Here is a 24,664-nt window from a genome sequence, read left to right as displayed (position 1 = left end):
AGGCGGTGGCACCGCTGGATTGCAAAACATTCCAAACGTCTCCCTTGCAACACCAAGGGGAAACCACAGAATAGGAAGGAAAGGAAAGCTGTGCCAAAAGCCAAGGGGGATGAAAGGAAAACCTGCGCAAAGATACTGCTAAGCCTTGGGCTTTGCAATTAGCCTCCAATGTGTCAGGTGAAACATTAGGATGAAACAATCTACTAAACTCTACAACATCCAAAGTACCACTTGCCTTATTTTGCAAATGCGCAAAAATATTTTAAAAAGCAATCCTATACATTTATTGAAGGGATTTGATAAAGGGATTTGATATGTTGCTGACAGAACCAGTTTCACGTGTGTGATGTCCTTGATGCTTCCTGGCTGGGGGTGCATCTTCCAGCACTTGGCGCTGCCACACGACTCCTGTCACGGCAACTTCTAGATTGGCTGCATTAATTTGGGGTCCGACGTTGCTGGCGGGACTGGTTTCGCCTTTGGGATGTCCTCGATGCTTCCTCCCAGTGTCACCAGTGGGGTCTACTGTCACCAGTGACCTCCCTCAGTGTCACCAGAGGGGTCTGTGACCATCCCAGTATCACCAGTGACCCTCCTAGTATCACCAGTGTCACCTTTAACCCCTCCCAGCGTCCCTCCCGGGGGTCTCCCCGCCCTAAGTCCCCCCTCACTCCTCCCCTGGGGGTCTCCCCTTCCCTCTCGCCCCCAAAACACCCCAAAACTCCCCCAAATCCCCCCCAAAACCCACCCGTGACCAGCACCACGACCCCCGACAGTCGCCCCGCCGACCTCCCCAACATGGCGGCGCCGGAAGTGACCACCGAGACGGAGGCGCGCACGCCGCGCCGCTCTGCCCGCACCAACTCTATCGTCAGTCCTCCAGCGAAGTTTTTCGGCTTTGCCCGAGTTTTTTTCCCCCTTTTCCCTGATTTTTCCCCTCCCGTAAACACCTGAATCCCGTAAACACCTGAATCCCCTCGTGGCATCGCCAAGTCCGGGATTGCACCCTCTGGGCTCCTCCAAATGTTTCAATTTTCATCCACCAACCGCATGATTTGCTACAACCCTGAATAACAATATTAAGAAAAAAATATTAACAATATTAAGAAAAGCGGCGACCACTTCCCGCTCCAAGAGCCCGCAGGAATGGCTGCCTGGCTGCAAACTCCCAGGGGAACACCGGGATCCAGGCGGTCGGGAATGGGAGGCTTTGGGGTGGGATTCAGGGACGATTTTGGGAATTGTGGATCCTATGCCCAAGGGGATGATCCCATGGGAAAACTGGCACCACCGAGTCCAGAACTGACCTCAGCAAGTTCCAGCAGCGGGAGGAGATGGAGGGGGGCTTCAGGTGGGCAAACCTGACAGTGCTGACAAACAGGGAGACCACAGCCAGGGGAGACAGGCCCGTGGAAAAGGCTCTAAAAAACCCTCCCCGAAGTTCACTCCCTCTGCTCTCTGCACTTTGGGGTTCTGGGGGTCCCCCCGTTCAGGCTGTTGCAGGTCCCTCGTGTTTTGGGGGCCCCCTCCCCGGGGTTCTGCCTTTTCCGGGCTGCTGCAGATGCCGGGAATCCCAGGGGTCCCCCCTCTCGGAGCCCCTCTTTCAGGGGCCGGGGGTCCCCGGTCCCCCCACCCCTCTGGGCTCCCCCTCTCCGCGCTTCCCCTCCCGCCCCCCCCAGGCTGCCGGGGGTCCCCCAGCTCCGCTGTCGCCCCTCTCTGCTCTCCCCACTCCGGGGGCCCTAAAAAAGGGGCTCGTCGCGTCCCCCCCCGCCGGCACCGGGCTGACAATGGGGGCGGCGGGGCCTGACCCCGCAACACCGACCCCCACCGCGGGGGGGTCCCCGCATCCCCCCGCCCACCTCCCGCCTCTGCCGGGAACCCACCCCGGGATCCCCCCCAACAAAACCAAACCACCTCCCGGGGACCCCCCGAGCTCCCCCCGAGGGCCATTTGCGGCTCAGCCCCAACATCCCCCCCAAAAACCCCCCGCACCCCCCAACCCATCGCAGCCGAGCTCCCCCTCCCCGCCCACTCAGGGGGGCGATGCTCCTCCTCTTCCTCCTCCTTTGCCTCTGCCCGCTCCTCCTGCCCCCGCTCCATCCCCCGAGCCAGGAGCTCGCCGGTGAGTTGGGGGGGCCCCGATGGCAAAGGGGCAGAGGGGAAGGAAAAGAGGGGCTGGGACCCCCAGAGTGAGCGAGAGAGGGGGTGGGTCACTGCCCAAAGCAGCGGGGGGGCGACGGGCAAAGGGTGGGAGAGGGGAAGAAGGGGAGGTGGGAGAGCGGCAAAGGGCTTCCCGTGGGGGTCCCTTCGTGTCCCCACAGCTCGATCCCTGGAGAGGAGGGACCCCCGGGCCCCAGCGGCTGGTGGGGGCCGGGATGTTTGTTGGGAATTCCCGGCAGGCCGAACAAAGGCCCCGGCCACGCGTCGGGAACTCTTTGATTGTCCCCAACAGTGGCGGGAGTTCCCCAATTGCCGCCCCCCCAAAGGGGGGAGATGGGAGAGGGGGGAAGGCTGGGAGTGTTTTTTGGGTGAGTGTTGGGGCTGTCGGGGGGCAGAGTGCTGGGGAAGGGGGTTTTGGGGGATGCCAGGGCCGAGGAAAGGGGAGTGCGGGGCTCTGGAGAGGTGGGATGGGGGGTCCGGGGAGATCCCCTGGCCAGGGGTCGGCGGTGTGGGGGAAAGGGAGGTCCTGGGGGTCGGGAGAATGGCCAGAACCCGGGGTTCAGGGGGTCCCCCGTGTTCCAAAGAAAAGGGTCCTGTGGGTTGTGGCAAAGGCAGGCCTGGGGGTGCAGGGGGTAGCAGCGTGAAGGGAAAGCAGGGCCTGGGGGCTGGGAGAGGCGGGCTGGGCGGGCAAGGAGGTTGCAGGGGGGTCTTAGTGCAGAATAAGGGGGTGCCAGGGGGTTCCTGTGGCCAGGAATGGGGGTTTGGGGGTGTCCCAGAGGGAAGGAAAAAGGGGGGCTGTAGAGACTGGGAGAGGAGGCCCAGGGGGTCTCTGGGGTCCTTGTGTCCAGGAAAGGAGGGTGCAGGGGCCTCCAGTGTGAGGGAAAGGGGGTTCAGTGGGTGGGGAGAGCCGGGATGTGCAGGAAGGGCAGTTCAGGGGGTGCCGGGTGTTGAGGAAAGGAGGGGTTGGGGAGTGGGAAAGGCAGGAGTGGGGGTGGAGGGGGTGGCAGGGTGAAGGAGAAGGGAGGGTGTGGGGACTTGGAGAGGTGGGATGGCTGGGAAAGGGGGTGCAGGGGGGTCCTGGAGCTGAGGAAGGGGGTGAGAGTGCCAGTGTTGGAGAGGAGGTGCAGGGGGGTCCTGATGGGCAGGAATGGGGGTCCAGGGAGTACCAGGGTAAAGGAAAAGGGAGTCTGGGAGAGGTGGGATGGCCGGGAAAGGGGGTGCAGGGGGTCCTGTAGCTGGGGAAGTGGGTGCGGGGGGTGGTGGTCTGGATAAGGGGGTGCAGGGGGGATCTGGTGTCCAGGAATGAGGCATTCAGGGGGTCCCTGGGCCACTCCAGGAGCACCCTGCAGGATAAGGCAGGAGTGGGGAAGTGGGGAGACAGGGAGATTTGGGGGTCAGGGTGGTCCCAGGGTCAAGGAAAGGGAGAAACAGGGAGAGCTGTGAGAACTGGGAAGGGGCTCCAGGGGGTCCTGGGGTGAAGGAAAAGGGGGTCTGAGGGTGAGGAGAGGTGGGATGGCCAGGAATGGGGGGCCAGGGGTCCCTAGGGGGAAGGAAAGAGGGGGATGGAGAGACTGGGATGAAACAAAGCAAGACCTGAAGAGTTAACTTAGAATGCATACTCTGAGCAAAGAAACAAAGAACTAAGTTTCAAGGACTAGTGGAACATAACACATACGTAAATCTGACACACTGACACAGAGAGAACAGAAAGTAAGAGCACCAAAAATGCTAACACACACAGAAATAGACATAGGGAAGGAACACAGGGAGATAAGGGGAAAGAGAAGGGCCAGAGTCCAGAAACTCCTGCCAAACATCAGAAACTCCTGCCAGCTGGGAGTTCCCCAGCGTTGCATAAAATAATTAGCTCACTGCTTAAAGACTAAACCTTGTCTCTGAGCAGTTCCTCTGTGCCTTTTGGGGCACAAATTTGGCATCAGAAAGAGGTGGGATGGTGAGGAAAGTGGGGGCAGGGGGGTCCTGGAGTCAAAGAAAGAGGGGTGTGGGGTCTGGAAAACTGGGTCTGGCCAGGCAGGGGGGCCCCAGGCCCGGAGGAGCAGGAAGAGGAGGAGGAACAGGCGGTGGGGGCTGCTGAGACCCCCGGAGTGGGGAGAGTGGAGAGGGGCGATCCCGGCACTGTGGGACCCCCATCAGCCTGGAAGGAGGGGGGAACCTGCAGAGAGGGGAGGGTTGGGAGTGCAGGAACCCTGAACTGGGGCCCTGGAGAGGGGGTACCCTTGGGAACCCTGGGACACTGAAGTGGGGAGCCCAGAGAAGGGGGAGTGCTGGGACCCCCGTCAGCCCAGCCAGGGGGAGCCCCGAGAAAAGGACCCCTGGGATTTCTGGGACCCACAACAGTGTGGAGAGGGGGAGACCCCAGAGAGGTGGGATCCCTGAGAGCCCCAGCACCCCAAAGCAAGGATTCAGGGAAGAAGAGACCCCTGGGGCCTCCAAAACCCCCCTCATCCCTAAGCAGGGGGACCGTGGAGAGGGGGGAACTGCAGGACCCCCAGCAGCTCAGAGAAGGGGATCCCCCAGAATAGCAAAGTGGGAAGACCCCTGGGATTCCTGGGACCCTCAGCAGCCCAAAGAGGGGGGACCCCCAGAACCCCAAAGTGGAGAGACCTGAGAGGGGGAACTCCTGGAAGGGTTTTTTTGGTCCGAACCTTGGAGTTCTGGGGGGACTTTGGCTGAAACTTGGTGTTTAGGAGGTTTTTACGGACACGAGGTGCTCAGTGACTTCTAGAGATTGACTTTGGCAGGAGGAACCCCCAACCCAACGCGCTCAACCCTTGTTTCCCCCCCCCCCCAGTCAGGATTTCTCCTTCCCAAAGCTTGACCAGATGAAGGAGGCTGCGAGGAAGAGGAAGATGCCGCGGGCCCCCCAGGCAGGTGAGGAGGAAGTCAGTGGCCCTTTGCCCTGTCTTGTCCTGTATCTCCCAGCCCAGCATCGCCCCCGGCTGCAGGACAACCCCGCTGCCGCCGCCGTCCTGCCGGGGCCGGATTTGGGGGGATGTCCTTGGCCTTCCCTCTGGGCCGGAGGCAAATCCCCTCCCTGTCCTTCTTCCTTCCACTCCTTGTTCATTTTCCTTCCTTCTTCCTGCTCCTTGTTCCTCCCTCTCCTTCTTCCTTATGTTTTTTCCTTTCTCTCCTTCTTCCTTCTCCTTCCTTTCTCTCCTTTCTCCTTTTTCTTTGTTCTGTCTTCTCCTTCCTTTCCATCATTCCTTGTCTCCTTGCTCCTTCCTTCTCTCAGGACCAGCGTGGCCAGCAGGACCAGGGCAGTGGTTCTTCCCCTGTACTTGGCACTGGTGAGGCCACACCTCAAGTGCTGTGTCCAGTTCTGGGCCTTCTCCTTCCTTCCTTCTTCCTTCCTTCTTCTTCCTTCCTCTCCTTGTTGCTTTTTCTTCTTGTTCTTTCCCTTCATATTCCTTCCTCTCCTTTTTCCTTCTCTACCCTCCTTCCTCTCCATCTTCCTTCTCCTCCCCCTTCCCTCTGGGCCGGAGGCAAATCCCCTCCCTGTCCTTCCTTCCTGCCCCAGGCCCCGAGCTGAGGACGGAGGGCACGGAGGACAAATCCCCCCGGCAGAGCCTGGTGGGAGAGGCTGTTTTGAAGGGCTCCACGGCACAGGAAGGCAGCGGGGAGGAAAAGGCCCGGAGATCCCTCAGGAGGAGGGGCTCCAAAGCCAGCCTAGGGTGCTCTGAGGAGGAAAGACCCAGCCTGTGCCGGGAAGGCGGCCGGAGCTTGAGCCAGAGCTCCAAGCTGGTGGTGCAGGAGCGCGTCAGTGCCGTGGAGAAGACCTACAAGTGCCCCAGCTGTGGGAAGAGCTTCTGCAACAGCTCCAACCTCCTTGCCCACCAGCGTGTCCACACTGGGGAACGGCCCTACGAGTGTGCGGAGTGTGGGAAGACCTTCATCTATGGCTCCCACCTCTTCACCCACCGCCGGGTGCACACGGGGGAACGGCCCTACAAGTGCTTGGAATGCGGGAAGGGCTTCAGTGTCAGCTCCCGCCTGATCCGCCACCAGCAGATCCACATATCTGGGATCTGCTGGTGGCGGATCAGGGGGCAGCAGCCCTACATATGTGGGGAATGCAAGAAAAGCTTTAGAGACAGCTCCGGCCTCATTGCCCACCAGCGTGTGCACACAGGGGAGAAGCCCTACAAGTGTGGAGAGTGTGGGAAGAGCTTCAGCGTCAAATCTAACCTGACCCAGCACCAGAAGACCCACACGGGGGAATGGCCCTACCAATGTCTCGAGTGTGGGAAGAGGTCTCGGAGCAGCTCAGATCTCCTCAAGCACCAGCGGACACACACGGATGAGAGGCCCTTCCGCTGCACCGACTGTGGGAAGGGCTTCAAACGCAACTACACCCTCGTCAACCACCGGCGCATCCACAGCGGGGAGAGGCCCTACAAGTGTGGGGAGTGTGGGAAGAGCTTCACCCACAGCTCTGCCTTGACCACACACCAACGGACCCACCAGTAAGGGAAGCCTTGACTGTGGGAAGAGCTTCATCTGCTGCTCCAACTCCATCACCTGTTGGAGGACCCACCTTGGGAACAGGCTTGGTGACCCACATTCCCAGTGACCCACATTGAGAACAGGCTTGGTGACCCACATTCCCAGTGACCCACCTTGGGAAGACCCCTGGCTGGTGGACTGTGGCAGGATAGTCCCAGCCTGGCCAGACCCAAGGTCCAATCAAGCTCATAATCAAGCTGTCGCAAAAGATCAACTGCTGGAGCCGGGGTGTTGTCTCGGTGTTAACTCTGCTCAAACCATCCTGGTTGGTCTAACGTTGACCACACACCCTGCTGGTTGAAGTCTGAGTTGACAGATAAGCTGAGAGCTGGCCTGGAAAGGCAGGCCTGGCACTCAATCACTTTATCTTATAAAAAGTCCAGTCCCCTCTCATGCAGTTGTGTTCTTTCTGACAAAACCCTCCCTGGGGGGTGTGTGGAGATTCCTCCCTTGGCTGGGGACGCCCTCCAAGGTCACTCCTCAAGGCTGAGAGAAAGAGATCTCCCCACAAACTTTGGTCTGTGTGAGTTACATCAGATCTCTACTTAATAATTATTTCTTTTTGCCAGCTTTAGTAGAACTTCTTCAATAAATGCTTTGTTATAGTGCCCTGTACTGCTTTATGCTATATTAGATTCTACTAGTAGATTTTTAGTGTTTATATTGTTTTAGTGTTTCTGTTGTGCAGTAAATAGTTCTGATTAAGGTTTTTGTCTGATCATTTGTATAAAGTACATTATTCATTTTATATAAATATTCTTGTTTTGCCATCATGAAAACCTGCGGGAAAAAGTGGTTTAAGAGCTCTGTAATTCCTTTAAATTTAAACCATGAACACAGTCCAGGGCTAAGAGAGGATTCAGCCCCACCCAAACCCTTCCCTGGGAAGGAGTTCAGAAAGCCAGGGAGTCCTTCCTGCACCTCCAGACTCTCTGGCAAGACTTTGCTTTTTAAAACTTTGTCTGAGCCTTCCACTCTCCCGTGACGGGGTCTCCACATCCTCCTGGTTCCCCTTGTGTCGTGGTTTAACCCTGGCCAGATGCCAGGGGCCTGTTGAAACCACTGCACTACCCTCCTGTCTGAGTTTAAAGAGACTGGAATGTTTTGCTAAGGAGGACGAGTTATGAAGTAGACCAAACTCCTCTCTCTCAGCAATTGTAAATCCAAAATTAAGAGGCTCCAATCGAGGAAGTATGGAAAAAAGGAAGAGATACCAACCCTTTATTAAAGGATACATGTGTATTGGCAAAACCAGCAAAAGAACACCAAACCAACTAAACAATAATCCTGTACCCAAAAAGTCCCCTTCAAACAAAGGAAACAGTTTGATACTTCCCTGTGCTCTGTCGCAATTCCAATCCCGGTTGGCAGGAGCTGTTGGATCCCTGGAGGGGCGGGGCCTGCAGTGCTCGGTGTTGGCCGGCAGGGGGCGCTGTTGGATCCCTGGAGGGGCGGGGCCTGCAGTGCTCGGTGTTGGCCGGCAGGGGGCGCTGTTGGATCCCTGGAGGGGCGGGGCCTGCAGTGCTCGGTGTTGGCCGGCAGGGGGCGCTGTTGGATCCCTGGAGGGGCGGGGCCTGCAGTGCTCGGTGTTGGCCGGCAGGGGGCGCTGTTGGGCCCCGGATCGCAGGAAAAGCCGAAAATGGAGATTTTCCCCCACCGAGGAGGGGAAGGGGAAAAGGGGAAAGAAGGGCGGTTTCTTTCCCACTAAACTCACGCTGTCTGTGACTGGCTGTGCTCAGGACTCCCCTTTTTTCGTCGGTGAGCACAAAACTCTCCGATGGAATCTGAGCAGATTGGGGCTGGAGACAGAGCAGCGTGCAGGCAAGCCGAGGCTGGAGAGCAGCCAGATGACCAGGTTGAGAGCAAAACGGCCTCAGAGCTTTTTCCAACACACACCCCCCTTGCCTCCGTTAAGGCAAAAAGTGAAGTGCCACTTTCCAAGGAGAGGAGGGGAGAAAAAACTCCTCACGCCCCAGCCCCAGCCCCAGAGAGAGCTGTCAGGCTGGAATGTAGCTCTGCCAGCCAGCTCCTTTGGGTAGGTAATCACCCAAGGCAGAAAACTGTCCTCCCCATCCAACATCCCTCCCCCACAGGCAGCAGGGGAAAGAAGATTCCCATTCAGTTTTTTAGAACAAGTAAACCCGTGACACTGGGGAACAAATCCCCCAATGTATTTCCCCCCATCTCTACAGAGACTGGACGCAAAGAAAGAAAACAGAAATGTTGTCTGGGCATGCAGGGATGAAGTTGGTAAAGCTAAAGCCCAAAAGGAACTGAATCAGGCCAGTGATGTCAGAGACAACAGGAAGGACTTCTTTAAGTCTGTAGGTGACAAAAGGAAAAGCAGGGAAAATGTGGGCCCATCCCTCAACAAGATGGGGGAGCTTGTTCCACAGGACAGGAAAACAACAGAAATACTGAATGTCTTCTTTGCCTACGTCTTTCCAGGCTTTTCCAACCTTCAGGGATCGGGACAACTGACTCTAGGAAACCCTGTTCCAAAACAGGCCTTGGACTAGAGCACCTTAGTCTTTCCATGATTATGTGCAGAAGGTGAGCAGTGGCCACCAGCAGAGCAGGGCCACACCCACAGTGCAGCCTGTGCAAAAGCACACAAAGCACAGAGGGGCTCCTCCGCCAGAACCAACGGCAGTCGCCATTAAGACTCCAGGATGTGTCCTCGTTTTCTTCTGTTCCCCCTGCCGGCTTTGCTTCTCCCATTCCCCCATCCCAAGGCTGTCCCCTCTTCTTCCCTCTACTTGCCTCTGGGGCAGGTGGGGACCTGTCCAACTTTGGCAGAAAGGGCACAGCTGCCAGAACTGTCCCGACATTTGAGGAGAACTGCTGCGTTTGGTGACAGAATTGGAGCTCTTTGGGCCTAGGTGGGAGGGATGAGGAGAGTCATATTTTTGAAGGCTTCTTAAGGCTTTCTTCCCGGGCCGGGAGTTAAGACTTCTCTCTCTGCCCTTGGTATGAGTGGAAATCAGTGTGGCAGACATCTTCAAGGCTGAAAGAGAAGCCAGGCCTGAAGGCCGAGCCAGAGCTGTCCTCTGCTCCCTTCAGCTCTGCTCACAGCTGCATCTTCAGCCTGTCCCAGAGGCCAGGCAAATGTGTGCCCTTCCTCCGGGAAGGCTTGAAGCACAGTGGTGTTAAGATCCTGGCCTCCAGGTGAGCTATTGCTACGATGCAGTTGCCAGAATCTTCCAGTGCTTTAGAACCCTCCTCTTTGTGTTCTGGGCAGAAGATAGTGGGTGAGCTTCTGGTAGCCATAAACACAGGCAAATCCCTGATCCTGTGGGAAGCAGACCGGTTTGTAGCCCACAGAAAAAAGGGAAATTTCTTCAGCCTGCTTGCAGTCCACTGTAGCGTCCCTCCTCTGAGAAAGCTGGTGCAGAACCTCTGGGCCTTCACTTGGTGTTGTCACTAGGACAAAGTGGGACAAGATGTGTTTAAAAGTTTCTTCCTGCCCTGCTGTGTGCTCCCCGTTGGCTGGTGGAGCAGCAGAGCACAAATTCACTGTTGGCATCTGGCAAAGCAGCAGGTGAGAGCAGTTGTGAGGGGGGGAGGGGGGTTGAGGTGTCTGCTTTTTAAGAGAGACAAGACAAAGGAGTTGGGGAATTGTCCTGAAACTCTGGCATGGCGGGTTTGGAGCGCTGGGTGGGCATTTCTTGAGAGCTGTGGTGGCCCCCGCCTGCTTGGGCTGGGATGCCACTTCCTCCTGAGCCTCATTTGATGGCAGTGTGTCCAGAGGCAGCCTGGCTCCAGGCTGAAGCAAAAAGCCAGAGCGGGTGATGCGGGAGCTGCTCCAGCGCCTACCGCAGCCTCTGGCCCGGTGGGAGCGTCCCGGGCCCTGCCCCGGGGCGCCCTGAGGCGGGGCAGTGCCCCTCCTGCCGGCCGCCCTCACAAGGCCCAGGCCGCCTCCTTCCCACAAGGCCCAGCAGGGCCGCCCTCACACCTGCCCCGCCCTGCCCTGTCCCGCCCGGCCCCACCCTGCACCGTGGCCTCTGTCACACCCCACGCTGACGTGCTGAGCCTTCCACCAGCCATTGTGATGCCACAGGCGCCAGTCGGGCACGGCTTTGTTGGTGCCCGCAGCCGGCGCTCAGAGCTGCTGTAGCCTCTCGGGGAGCAGCAGCACATCCCGCTCGGGGAGCATTGCGCGCCTGCATCGCCGTCTTGGCAGCTGCAGGCCACGACCACTGCGCGGGGCGACCTCGTCTACCTTGTGCTTTCTACCCTGTGCCCGTCCTTATTCTCATCCTTGTCCCCTTTGTCACCCTCCCCCTAAACCTCGCCCTCGTCCCATTCCTCATCCCCACTTGGCTCCCAGCAGCCCGCCAAGGGCTTCTTGCCCTTCCTGCTGCTGGGAGCTCCAAGCAGGGCCATGCCGTGGCTTCTGAGCAAGAAGCGACGGCAGTCGCCCTCCAGCAGCCCCAGTGGGCAGCCCTGGGCTGCCACCAGCTCCAGCAGTGCCTCCCAGCTCCGGGAGCAGGGGTTGGGCAGGCTGCACCGCGCGGCCGCCCGCGGCGACCTGGGCTGGCTGAGGCGCTGGCGCTGGTACGTCAAGGTAGTCGGCATCGACAGGCCAGACCAGGAGATGCGGTGAGTTCTGGGCCACGCTGATGGCACACCTTGGCTGCTCCTGAGCCAAGCTGCAGCAGTCCTCGGCAGCCCTCTCTTAGGGACAAGGCTTGAAAAGTGACATTTGCCCTGTCAGCTGGGAGAGGGAACTCTTGAGCTTTTCACTGCTCGGAGCTGCCGGCCGGGCTCCAGCGCTGTTGCAAACGCGTGTTGCCCACCTGCCGCTTGGCCGTGGTCTCTCTGCAGGGCTGTTCTGCAACTGCTCAGCCCTCACCTGTTCTCTTCTGCCCTCTGGCTGATCAGGGCAGGGTTGCAGCAGCAGCAGCAGCAGCAGGAGCAGAGTCCGGGCAGGCTCCCCAGGGTGCTGGGTAGAGACACAGCTTGGGCTCGTCCTTTGTCTGGCTGGGTTAAGAGCGTCTGTTTAATTTTTAGGACACCTCTGCATCTGGCTTCAGCCAATGGCCATGCAGATGTCGTGAGATATCTGCTAAGAAAGAACAGCCAGCCCAACCTCGCTGACAGCTTCAAGAGAACACCACTGATGAAGGTGTGTGGAATGCCTTCTGAGCTTGGAGGTGGGGCTTAGTGCTGGTGTGTTAAAGGGGAGGTGTCTGGCAGGATTCCTTGCAGGGCAGGGCCATAGAAACACGCCTATTGCAATGGGCACGGCATAGCCTCTGTTAGCTCATCTTTGAAGATGGTCTTCTATGCCAGCACTCAGGAGCTGAGGGAGTTGTGACAGAGGGGGATGGAAAAGTTGGAAGTCTTTCCCTTTTGGTGTGTTGTTGCCAGGCAGTCCAGCAGGAGCAGGAGGAATGTGTTGCTGTTCTGCTGGAACACGGTGCCGACCCCAATCTGGCAGACGCTGACGGCAACACTGCCCTTCACCTGGCTGTCCTGTCTAAAAACACAGCTGTAGCAGGGCTGTTACTGGAGCATCATGCCAAGAGTGATGCTCAGAACCAGGTAACCTTGGCATGTGGCTAAAGCTGCTCTTTCCAACAGCTGCAGAGCTTGTCTGTGTCTTTCTAATGGGGATTCTTTCTCCTTTTAGTGGGGATTTACCCCCTTCCAACTTGCAGCCTTGCAACAGCATGAGGAGATTCTGGAGTGCCTTGTGAACAAAGCAGCTGACAGGCCTGCTCAAGGCCAGGGGGAAAGGTGAGGGCTTTGTCAAAACAGCACCCGGGTGTTCTGGGTAGTCTGCAAGTGTGCCCCAGACGAGGGGTGTGGCAATGAGCTGGGAAAAAGAAGGAGGATCCCTGTGGAAGCAGTTCCCCGTGGGACTGGTAAATGCAGGTCTGCACTTGGCTGCTCTCGTACCTCAGGGGCTCTCGTCCTTTGCCCTCTGAGGTCTGCAAGAAAGTCTCGTCTGTGGTGCCCTCCCCCCACACAGAGCCAGAGCCACGGGGAAACTTGCCAGTAGCTCAGCAGCGTGGCTGCTCTGCAGGCCAGGGGGGTTTAAGGCAAGGCAGAGTTGGTGCGTTAAGTGCTCTGAAGGGAAGCGTTGGGGGAAAGAGAAGCAACACTGTCCCAGGGGACACGAGGGGCTCTGAGAGCACAGAAGGGGAAAACTTCCTGCCATGGAGATGGTCAGGGGGTCGAAGGGTTTGCCCTGGGAGTTTGTGCAGCTGCATCTGGGGGGACTTTGAAGAGCAGTGCAAGGAGCCCTGAACAGCATGGCCTGAGCTGGTAGCTGAGGCTGCTTTAGGGAGACCCCTTGTAAGAGAAATTCTCCAATGCTTCCATGGACTTGGCTTTGCTTTCCCGGAGCTTGTAGGAAAGGGGGGAAGAGCTGTTTTGGGAGCCAGCAGGGGAAAACTGATGCAGGATCAGACGTTTCTGATGAAATTTTGCATGCTTTAGGAGTGCTCTTGTGGTTCCTGGAAGCCATGAGGCTCACCTGGAGGAAGATAATCTGCGCTTGCAGGAGGAGCTGGACAGGGCTGACGTGGAGGTATGGAAAGCCTGTCCCCACAGGGAGAAACCTGGGGGTGCCTGTTGCTTCCTATCCATCCTGAAAACAGACAAAACAGTGTTCATTGTGTTCATTGGGGAGTAGAAGTGAAGCTTTGAAGGGACTTGAATGGATTGCAGTTCTTTGGGCAAAGGGGATGCACACAGACATGCAGCGCCTGAGTTCTTCAGCAGCAACTGGCTCCTCTCTGGAAAAGCTCCCCTGACAACTGTGCATTCTTCCCGTGATTTTACAGCTGCAGGAGGAGGAAGAAAAGCATCTTCAGTCTGAGCATTGTGTTCCTGACTTGAAGACTGTCTTGGATGACAAGGAAAGAGAGGCAATAACTTCCTCCCAGAAACTTCAGGACCTCCTGTTGGCATCTTGTGAGACCAATCCGACTGTAAACCAACTGGAAGAAGATGCACAACAGTAAGAGAGTAACCCAGTGAAGCGAGGGGTCTGTGGCTTTGGGGGATTGGGTGGAAACAGGGGGAGAGTCAGTGGGATTTTGAAGGACACTTCTGCTGTGGCTTCTGTTCCTTAGCACAGTTTGTCTGGCATTGGATTTTCTGGTAATAAGAGTTGTATTTCTTCTTAAGCTTTGCAAGTGAGAACAGCAGATTGGAAGCCACTGTCCAGCAGCCAAGCAATGGCGTTGAAGCCCTTCCGAGAGCCCTGCAAGCCTCTGCCTCAGTAAGCTGGTCCTAAATTTGCCTTTTTGTGACTCTTGAGCCTAGTTACCTATTTCTGTGGGGAGATTGTCAGAAGAAGTTTTCCTGGAGAGCCTGGGGAGCTCAGTTTCTGCCTTCTCCGCAGCAGAGGCTGCTCAGAAAACAGCCTGGTCCTTTCCCCAGCTGCTACAAAAGCCCTGAGGGTATTTGCTGTGCTGGACACTGGAGGAATTCTTAGATTCTAAATTACGAGTTTCATCATGAGCTCCAAGGGACCCAGAAGTATTGTTGCCAGAAGTGTCTCTCAAATTCTTAAGTAGGTCTAAAGTTTTTTCTTTCTGTCGGGGAATCTTTCAAGTGTTTTCTAGGCTGGTTTCCAGTAGATGATAAATACAGTTGCCATGGCCACCCCCTTGAGAGGTTTTCCCAGAATTCACTGCCTTTAGACTATGCTGAGTTTCCCTTTCTTTTTTTGATTTTCTGTGTCCAGGGTGGTGAACTTTCCCAGCAGCTGGACACGGAGCCTAGAACAGGCATGCAGCTCGAGGCCCCAAACCAGGCTTTGCCAGAAGAGCTGTCCACTCTGCTTGGGAAGTGTGAACAACTGGAGAAGAGCAAATGTCAGCTGCAAGAAGAGGTGACAAAACTCCACCATCATTTGGAGACTTTGGTGCTGGATGGCAGCCAAAGAGAACAATGTAAAAGAGAGGTGGCAGAACGAGCTGACCAGGAAAGAAGTCCAAAGCTACAAGATGTCAGCCTCGTTTTGCAAGTAAGTGAATTTCTCCCCAGTGTCCACAGGCTCTTCATTAGTAGTTTTGAAGAAGAGGGCTAATTTGGGCTTCTTTGCCAGTGAAAAGAATTGTTTGCCCTGGTAGCTCCTGGGTTGTGCCTTGATTGCTGCTGGGAGTGAGGAGGCACAGCCGCCTCTCTGAGTAAGGCTGGGCCCTTGGAACTGGGTGTGTGCAATTTTGTGCTGGGCAGAGCTCTCTTTTTCTTGTGGTGGTTGAAGGTGCACTGTCTCCTGCAGGCACAGGCAGCCCACCAGGCCCCACTAGGACAAACCAGAGACAGTCATTGTGATTCCATGCGAATCCGGTTGGAAGAAAGAATTAGAAATCTGGAAAGTGAATTGGAGAGGGTCAAAAAAACCCAAAAAGAGAGTGCTTCTCGTAAAGAAACAACGCAGGGAGAGATGGAAAGGTACAAAGAGCTGTATGTGGAGGAAGTGAAAACCAGAAGATGCCTGGCCAAGAAACTGGAAAGGTAAGTCCATGCTTGTTTGGACTGCTAAGAACAGACTCCTTTTTCCTGCTGCATTTTCCTTGGAAATCCATCTTCTACATCTGGCCAGCATTATTGCCCTCCATTGGCCAGCAGGGTCTGATGGAGTTGCCAAGACACTCTCCTTGATATTTGAAAAGTCGTGGCAGTCAGGGGAAGTCCCAGGTGAGGGGAAAAAGGGAAACCCACTGTGCCCATCTTTGAAAGGGGTAGAAAGGAGGGCCCTGGGAACTGCCAACCTGTCAGCCTGCCCTCTGTGCCTGGGGAGGTGATGGAAAAGATCCTTCTAGAAGCTCTGTCAAGGCACGTGGATGACAGGGAGGTGATTGGAAGCAGCAGCACAGCTTCGCCAAGGGCAAGTCCTGCTTGACCGACCTGGTGGCCTTCTAAGATGGAGTGACTGCCTCGGTGGACAAGGGCTACCCATGGAAAGCCTTTGACACAGTCCCCCACAACATCCTTCTCTCCAAAGTGGAGAGAGATGGATTGGATGCGTGGACTGTTTGATGGATAAGAAATTGGGTGAACAGTCCCATGCAGAGGTGGTGATCAATGGCTCAGAGTGCTGAGGGCCATCAGTGCCAAGTGGTGTCCCTCAGGGGTCTGGATTGGGCCCAGTGTTCTTTAATCTCTTCACTAATGATCCAGAGGAAGGGATGGAGTGTACCCTCAGCAAATTTGCAGCTGACCCCGAGCTGAGGGGTGTGTTTGACACAGCTGATGCCATCCAGAGGGCCCTGGACAAGCTGGAGAAGTGGGCCCATGGCAATCTGCTGATGGTTTACCAAGAGCCAGTGCAAGATGCTGGCTGTGGCTGAGGGCAGCCCCTGTATCAGTGCAGGCTGGGGGATGAAGAGGGGCAGAGCAGCCCTGCTGAGAAGCACTTGGGCTGGAGGAGAGGCCGGACATGAGCCGGCGATGTGCGCTCGCAGCCCAGAAAGCCAATTGTGTCCTGGGCTGCGTCCAAGGCAGCGTGGCCAGCGGGTGGAGGGAGGGCATTCTCCCTCTCTGCTCTGCCCTTGGGAGAGCCCAGCTGGAGTGCTGCCTCCAGCTCTGGACTCCTCAGCACAGCAAGGACCTCCAGCTGTTGAACTGAGTCCAGAGGAGGCCACCAAGGTGCTCAGAAAGATGGAGCACCTCTGCTGGGAGGAAAGACTGGGACAACTGCAACACTTCAGCCTGGAAAAGAGAAGGCTTTGGGGTGACCTAATTGGGGCCTTTTGGGGTGTGAAGGGAACCCACAAGAAGGATGAAGAGAGTGCATTGAAAAGAGCAGGTAGTGAGAGGACAAGGGGGAATGGCTTCAAATGGAAAGAGAGTAGGTTTAGATTTGATCCTGGGAAGAAATTGGTTGCTGTGAGGGTGATGAGGAACTGCAACAGGTTGCCCAGAGAAGCTGTGGATGCCCCATGGCTGGAAGTGTTCAAGGCCAGGTTGGATGGGGTTGTGAAGAAGCTGGTCTGGTGGAAGGTGTCCCTGCCCACAGCAGGAGGCTTGGAACTGGATGATCTTTAAGGTCCCTGCCAAGCCAAGCCATTCTAGGCTTGGATGCTGTCTGTGCTGTTTCTGTGAGACCGTGGGGGAAAGGCTGGTTCTTCCTGGGTTTTGTGGTTTTCTTCACTAATTTGCTGTGCAGGCTGGAAAAGCTTCTGAGGATAGAGAGGAGGAAACTCTGGGTTAATGAAGAGAAAGAAAGTCAGTCCCAGCTGGAAGAAATGAAGAAGAGATATTCTGAAAAGGTCAAGGAAGTTGATGGATTCCAAAGAGAGGTGAGCTGCACTCTGGGTGGGGCTCTTTGGTTGTGGTGTTCCTTCTTTTGAAAGCTGGGAGATGCTTTCCCTCTATTTCTTGTCATGTGGATGTTTTTTTTCCCTTGGCTGCATTTGGGATGTGATGGGCTTTTCTTAATGCTCCTCCTGCTGTTCCAGTGGGAGATGACTCGAACTAATCTGGAGGTAGTTCTCCTTCTGGGGAAAGATGCAATGTTGAGGGCAAAGCAGTAGGTGTAAGGGCTGATGGAGGCCAGGCTGTCCTGCAGAGGAGGGGCAAGCCAGGAGTGGCAGCCAGCCTGGCAGGGTGCGTGAGCTCCCGGGCCAGGGAACCGTCCCACAGACCCTGAGCAGGAAGAGCAGAACAGGTGCCCTGACAGTGAGCGGGGTCAGCCAAGAGTGCAGCTCCCCCGACTGGGCCTTAGGGATGGGCAGGTCTGCCGTCCTGGCAGGACATCACGTGCATGGGCTGAGAGCAGTGGGGCCCAGCTCAGGCCTGGCTGCAGCTGGAGGGAGGCTGTGACAGCGTCCTCTGGGTGTGACAGATGAATTGCTGCCCTGGGAGAGAGGGGAGGAACAGCGCTGTCACTGGCAGGGCACCATCAGCCCCTGAGCCCTGTCTCAGGCATGAGCTGAGCAGGAGGCACTTGAGGTTTTGCTTTTCTCCACAGTGTTGTTGCTGCCCAGGGCCCAAGGAGGACAGGGGCCTCCCAGGGGAAAATCTGTCACTTATTGCTCACGGGGAGCTGTTTCAGCCCATCTTGTCATGGGGAGCCAGAAGGACTGTTCCCAGCTGTGCTTTTGAGGCTGCTCTGCCTGTGCAGCAGTGGCACAGAACCTCTCATCCCCTCTCCACTTGTCACTCGGATCCGTTGCTGAAGCGGCGTCTGTCAGAGTCACGCTTGGGTTTGAAGGCATCCCTGTAGAATGGCTTCCTGCCTTTGCAGTGATTCCTCTGGAGTCCAGAAGCTTGGAGCATTTTTGCATGAGGAACTCCAAAAGGCTGGGAAGCTGAGGAATCCTATGGCAAATGATGGGAAAGCTGTTCTTGCTGGAAAAGAAAAGCCTGGTTGCACTTTGTGTCTAGTCCTGAGCCAGCAGATGATGAATAAAGTCTCCCTGGGCACCCCATTTTGGTGTTTGCCCAGAATTCACTGCCTTTACACCATGCTGAGTTCTTTTTTTTATTTTCTGTCTGCAGGTTGCTGAACTTTCCCAGCAGCTGGACAGGGAACGTGAACAGTGCACGCAGCTGGAGGCCAAAAATCAGGCTTTGCAAGAAGAGCTGTCTACCCTGCGTGGGAAGTGCGAGAACCTGGCGATGGACAAATGCCAGCTGCAAGAAGAGCTGGCAAAACTGCAGCATCATTTGGAGACCAATGTGGTGGATCGCAGCCAACTAGAACAGTGTAAAAGAGAGGTGGAAGAACAAGCAGACCAGGAAATAAGACAAAAACTCCAGGAAGTCAATGAGTTTTTGCAAGTAAGTGAATTTCTCCCCAGTGTCCACAGGTGCTACGTAAACTTCTCTTGTGGCCATGGTGTTTGGTCTTTTTCTTTTGCTCCTGTATTCTGTGGGTTAGCTTCAGTCTTTGCTGAAGGCAGTGGCACAAGGCAATCTGGTTGGGCAGGAGTGCTGTCATGGGTGTGGAATGTGGCGGCAGGTCCCTGAATCCAAAGGCTGCCCAAGGTAGATTCCCACTTTGCAGTGCTTGGGGGGATCTCTGTGTGCTGCTCTGCTTCTCACTGCTCATCCTTGAATGGGTTTGGCAACTTGCAGCTGTCATGGCCAGACCTACAGGTGCTGCTTTGTCCCTGTAGGGGGTGAAAGTGCTCAGAAAAGGAGTCGCTGAAATTCCAGGGGTGGGTGAGGGGGTGGAGGTGGGGGATGCTCTTCTTGTCTTTGAAGAATCCTTTTGGACATGCCCTGTCCTACAGACCCAGTGTCTCTTCATTAGTAGCTTTGAAGCAGAGTGCTAATCTGGGCTTCTTTCCCAATGAAAAGAATTGTTTGCCCTGGTAGCTCCTGGGTTGTGCCTTGATTGCTGCTGGGAGTGAGGAGGCACAGCCACCTCTCTGAGTAAGACTGGGCCCTTGGAACTGGGTGTGTGCAATTTTGTGCTGGGCAGAGCTCTCTTTTTCTTGTGGTGGTTGAAGGTGCACTGTCTCCTTCAGGCACAGGCGGCCTACCAGGACACATTAGAAGAAATCAGAACCAGTCATGTGGACTCCCTGAAAAACCAGTTAGAAGACAGAATTAGAGATCTGGAACGTGCACTGGGAAGGAGAAAAAGCAACCAACCAGAAAGACCTTTTCAAAAGGAATCCACCCAGGCAGAAGTGGACAAGTACAAAGAGCTGTATCTGGTGGAAGCCAAAACCAGAAAAAGCCTCACCAAGAAACTGGAAAGGTAAGTCCTTGCTTTTTTGGATTGGTAAGAACAGACTCCTTTTTCCTGCTGCATTTTCCTTGGAAATCCCTTTTCTACATCTGGCCAGCGTCAGGTGTGAAAGCAGAACATGGCATCTTTGTGGGGAATGTTCCTTCAGACCCTTCCCTTCCTCAGACCTGTCTTCCTTTCTCTTTAGAGTTCCAGCAGTAACCCCACAGCAGCACCACTATGGCATTATTGGTGTCTTTTCAAGTTGAGGTTGTTTTAGCAGGCAGTCTTTTTGCCAGTCTCTACTCTCCTCATCCCGTGGGTGACAGAGAAGATGAATCGTGTGCCCTTTCCTGTTTGACTAAGGAGAGGCCTCTGGGAGAAGAGAGTTGGATTCTGTGAATCCAAAATGAGGCAGCTCTTTCTTGGCTTCTGTTTTGGCAGTGGGTCTGAGGGCTGAGCTTTCCTTGAGAGGGCCAGGGTAGCCCAGAGTTCTTCTGGAGGTGACACTGGCTGCTCCTTGCACTTGGTGTGATTTCTTAGGAACAGGCCCTGTGAACAAGCTCAGATCAAAGGATGTGCTGGTTTTGGATGCTCTTCATGCCCTTGGCTTTTAGAAGTCGAGTAGTAGCCAAGGCTGTGGAGGGTAACTTTGCAAAAACCTTCCTGCCAAGGATGACTCTGTGTGTGCTTGTGAATGTTTCAGAGCTAATGAGAGACTTGCAGAGGCCAACACCAAGCTCTTTTTGGAGCGCCACAGAAGCAAATCTGCAGTCCCAAGCAGCGCTGTCAGCGGACACCTGGCTGCAAGTCCACTTCTGGATTCACCTGGCCTGGGACATCTTGGCATCAGTTTGGGACTGAGCAGAAGTCTGGGTCTCAGAACAGCACCCAGACACCTGTGGTAAAGCCCAAGACTTCTGCTCATCAGGTTGGTACAGATTTTCCAGAGTGGTCAAAGACCAAAAAAGATTGAAATGGAAGCAATGAGCTGTGGAACTCCACTCTTTGACAAGAGAAACTGTGGGAAAGAGCACTGTGCACAGGAACCTCCCACCTAAGTTCTACCCTAAATTTACACCTAGTAATCTTCTGTAGTCTGTGGGGTTTGGCAGGAAGCCAACTCCAACCGGCTACAGATTGTTTTGGTGTCAGAAGTGGGATTGTTTTGGTTCCTTTGGTTTTGTTGTGGGAACATTGTCTGGGAAAGCTGCCAAGAGCAGGTTTGTTTTGTAAACATCCCCCATTGTTTTGGGACACTACCAGGAGAGCTGCCAAGAAGGATTGTGTTTATCTAAACATAGCTTTGTTTAGGAACAAGGAGAAAGAAAAGTAATAACATTGGCCTTTTTACTAATTTTTTTCCTGATTCTTACTGTTTTTGTGCCTGTCCTAGGACATGGTGTGAGGGACCGTTCAGATGGATGGAACAAATTGCTTCCTTTCCTTAATTTCGACATCCACAGCCTCTGAGCCAGTTTCCTTAATGGTGGCCTTCAAGGTTTGGTAGCAAAGACTCCTAAGATCAGCTCTAACCCATCCCTACATTGTTCAGCGACAATGATCCTAGTGGTGAAGGCAGCGAAAAAGCTACTTAAAATTGGAGAGGTGGTGCTGCATTGGTGCCCTTGTTGTACGAAAGGAATCACTGGAGCTTTGGGAACAAGAAGTGCCAACAGCCACGACAACTGTACACAGGCAACAGGATCGGACGAACCGAGATGCTGTGACCCCCATCCATAAGATGATCCGGAAGTTGGAGAGCCAAGGGGTGGTCAGCAGAACACACTCACCCTTCAACAGCCCCGTCGGGCTGTAAGTCCGATGGAGAATGGAGACTGACTGTGGACTGTCGTGGCTTAAATGAAGTCACACCGCGTTGAGTGCCGCTGTGCCAGACATGTTGGAGCTCCAGGACGAGCTGGAGTCCAAAACAGCAAAGTGGTACGTCACCATGGACATTGCCAACGCGTTTTTCTCCATTCCCTCAGCGGCAGAGTGCAGGCCCCAGTTTGCTTTCACCTGGAGGGGCGTTCAGTACACCTGGAATCGACTGCCCCAGGGTGGAAGCACAGTCCAACCATCTGCCATGGACTGATTCAGGCCACACTAGAGAAGGGTAAGGCTCCCGAACACATCCAGTACATCGATGACATCATTGTGTGGGGGGACACAGCAGAAGAAGTTTTTGAGAAAGGACAGAAGATCATCCAGATTCTCCTCGAGGCCGGTTTTGCCATCAAGAAGAGTAAGGTCAAGGGACCTGCCCAAGAGATCCAGTTCCTAGGGGTGAAATGGCAAATGGACGACAGCAGATACCAACAGATGTCATCAACAGATTGTAGCAAGGGCTCCACCCACAAACAAGAAAGAAACCCAAGCTTTTCTGGGAGCCACTGGCTTCTGGAGGATGCACATCCCAGAGTACAGCCAGATTGTGAGCCCTCTGTACTTTGTGACCCGTAAAAAGAACAATTTCCAGCGGGGTCCTGAACAACAACCACCTTTCAGGCAGATCAAGCAAGAGATTGCACATGTCGTGGCTCTTGGACCAGTCAGGACAGGACCAGATGTAAAGAATGTACTCTACTCTGCAGCTGGAGATAAAGGTCCCTCCTGGAGCCTCTGGCAAAAGGTGCCTGGTGAGACGTGAGGGTGACCACTGGGTTTCTGGAGCCAAAGCTACAGAGGTTCTGAGGCCAATTCCACCCCTGTGGAGAAGGAAATCTTAGCAGCCTATGAAGGCATACGAGCAGCTTCAGAGGTAATTGGTACCAAAGCACAGCTCTTCTTGGCCCCCCAGATGGGACCCCAGCATGCAAAGTGAAACTAGATAAGGGAAAAAGGGGGTAGGGTTTCTCCATTTTAGGGAAAGGGTGACCAAAAAAGGAAATACTGCAATGCAGCAAACTTTGGCCAATCGGGGAGTGGGGTCTAAGGATACAGACATCAAGGGGATTTTTCATCAAACAATTTCAGGGGACAAACAAGGGGAAAACTACAATAAATGTTAAGACACAACCGTAAAACTCGAAAGGCATTGGGTCTGAACTTCTTGACAACTTCATCCAGGGTTTTCATCCTCTGGAGGGTCACACATTTCTTGTTGACTTCTCCAGCTTTCAGATTCAGCAATGTCCTCACTCCCGACAGACCAGGGTCCCCTTTCCAGAGTAATGGAGGAGCACCGGGATTTTTTAATCCAAAACTCCTGGATTTGAATGAAAGGCTATGGAAAGGCTCTGGAAATCATTCGGTGTTCACAGTGAGTCTCTGGTTTCCCATCCCCTGATTCAGATGTGAAAACATGTTCCTTGCAGTCAGAATGTAAACTCATGAACTCCATTAAACTTCAGCACTATATCCCATCATCCAGGTCATCAGTGAAGATGTTCACCAGGAATTGCTAATCCCTGGCCTCCAGCTGGATGTTGCACTCCTGATCACCACCCCGGCCAGCAGATTTCCACCAGCCTGCTGTCTGCTCATCCAACCCATACTTCATGGGCTTCTCTGTCAGGGAGCCCTGTCTGTGTCCACTAGTACACACATTTATTTTGATTTGAAAAAATCAAACAGAAGTGAGTGTTTTACCACCAGAATTATTTTTCAAAGGGAAATAGAAGGGTAAGAGGTTTTAATTTTAATGATCATGTTTTACATGATACTAATTGACCTCTAGTAGAAATGAGACAGCACCTTAAGAGACAAATCTACATTCTCTATTTATGCCTCTGAATTACAGATATGGCTTTGATGGAACGAGTGCCTTCAAGCTCCATTGGCAGGCACTGTTTGAAAACTATTTGGGTGATTTTTATCAGAAATGAAAGATGCAACAGGAGGAAACCATTCAGCAATCCCTGACAAGGGAGGTCCACTGTCAATTGCTGGGAGGGCCCCCACCTGTTTCTTTTAATGGTGCTCCCAAATCCCACCCCTTGGGCCTCCCATCCCATCCTTTTTGGTCCCCTCAGGCATCTCCTCCCCAGCATCTGCTCTGTGTCCTACCCAGGGTCCCCAAACATCCTCCCACTGATCATTCCCAAAGCTTTTCTCTCATCCTTCCCCTCAGTCCTTTGCCTTTCACCCAGGCCACTGCCCCGGTACCTCCCAAGACCATTCCTTGACTCCCTCTCCACTCCCAACCATCTCCCAGTCCCCTCGTTTTTGTCCTCCTCCATCCTCCTCCTCCTGTCCCCACCAAGCCTCTCCCTTGCAGTCCCCATATCCCTACACCTGAATTCCTTTCCCCTCCCCTGCATCCCACACAGGGCCCCTTCAACACCCCAATCCCAGTCCCGTGGGCTCCCCAGTTCCCCCCAGTTCAGCATCTTTGGGTCCCCCCCAACCTCCCCCCACCCTCCCTGCAGGCCCTGAATTCCCCTGGCTCTCCTTGTCTCCATCCCCACCCTGGGCCCTGCAGGCACAGGGGTTGGAGATGAAACTGGGTGCAGTGGGAGCGGGGGGAGCAGAAGGGATTTTCCCCCTCAGACGGGGGCAGCCATGGGCTGGGAGGGCTGGGGACACCCGTGTCCCTCCCCCAGCCCCACAGGGGCCAGTCCTGAGCAACCTTTTGCTCTCCTTCCCCAGGCACTCTTGGCAGGAACCCAAAATGATCTGCGGGAGGTGAGTGGGCCGGGGGGACTGGAGGGCATCCAGTCTGGGAACTGGGGGACACTTTGGTCCCCCCATCCCTCGCTGGCACCGGGGACATCCCAGTGACCAGCCAGGGCTCCTGGTCTCTCTCCAGCTGCATTTAGTGGACGTTGGGATCCTGAAGACGGCTCAGGTGGGTACCAGGAGTTCTGCCTGAGTCGGGTCCTCCCCTCACATGGCCATGACACTCCCGGCCATCCCAGTCTGCCCCAGTATACCCCAGTGCACCTTCCCCAAGGATCCCATTTCTTCCCCCAGGCTCCCAATACATCCCACTGCACCCAGTGTGTCTCTAACTCTGCTTTGTCCCCAGCCCCCTGTGGTGGAGAAGGTGGTGGGTCCTGTTGGTGAGATGTGGCTGCATCCCTGGATGTCTGAGGTGAGCAGTGCCTGCAGGGAGAGGGGTCAGGACAAGGCCCCTCTTGTGTTTCAGTGGACTTTGGGGGTGACATTTTGGGCTCTGTCTTTCAGGACTGGTGGTGACACCCGTGTCCTGTCCCCCTCCAGCACCATGAGGAGATGATCATCCCTGGAGGACCCGCTGATTTCCCTCAGAGCCCAGGGGCATTTCCCCTGAATGATCAATAAATCCCTTCAGCAAAACTACTCTGCTTGATCTTGTGTGTGTGTGTTCCCATCTCCACGTGTGTGTTCCCATCTCCACGTGTGTGTTCC

The 24,664-nt window shown here is 55.0% G+C and overlaps 2 protein-coding genes across 3 annotated transcripts; both read left to right on the top strand.

Annotated features, from left to right (window-relative positions):
- Positions 1-2,043: 2,043 nt before the first annotated feature.
- On the top strand, positions 2,044-6,685 carry LOC116779923 (zinc finger protein 239-like). The gene is made up of 2 exons (XM_032674435.1): positions 2,044-2,122; positions 5,699-6,685. Exons 1-2 carry the CDS (start codon positions 2,044-2,046, stop codon positions 6,646-6,648), a joined length of 1,029 nt encoding a protein of 342 aa, XP_032530326.1. The 3' UTR covers positions 6,649-6,685.
- A 3,903-nt stretch (positions 6,686-10,588) lies between these two features.
- Positions 10,589-21,066, top strand: LOC116779936 (ankyrin repeat domain-containing protein 26-like). Of its 2 annotated transcripts, none has more exons than XM_032674455.1 (14): positions 10,589-11,286; positions 11,698-11,812; positions 12,058-12,231; positions 12,320-12,426; positions 13,132-13,222; positions 13,485-13,654; positions 13,825-13,918; positions 14,387-14,668; positions 14,927-15,162; positions 16,817-16,949; positions 18,151-18,432; positions 19,125-19,360; positions 20,037-20,261; positions 20,727-21,066. In XM_032674455.1, exons 1-13 carry the CDS (start codon positions 11,069-11,071, stop codon positions 20,236-20,238), a joined length of 2,340 nt encoding a protein of 779 aa, XP_032530346.1. In that variant the 5' UTR covers positions 10,589-11,068; the 3' UTR covers positions 20,239-20,261; positions 20,727-21,066. The 2 variants fall into 2 exon arrangements, with proteins under 2 accessions (XP_032530346.1, XP_032530345.1); XM_032674454.1 differs by having other exon boundaries at positions 13,479-13,654.
- The last annotated feature ends 3,598 nt before the right edge of the window (positions 21,067-24,664 follow it).

This window comes from Chiroxiphia lanceolata, chromosome 33, assembly GCF_009829145.1.
Source record: "Chiroxiphia lanceolata isolate bChiLan1 chromosome 33, bChiLan1.pri, whole genome shotgun sequence".
NCBI classification, from domain to species: Eukaryota; Metazoa; Chordata; class Aves; order Passeriformes; family Pipridae; genus Chiroxiphia; species Chiroxiphia lanceolata.
The sequence above is the reverse complement of the archived record's forward strand: the minus strand, read 5'-3'. Positions and strand labels throughout refer to the sequence as shown.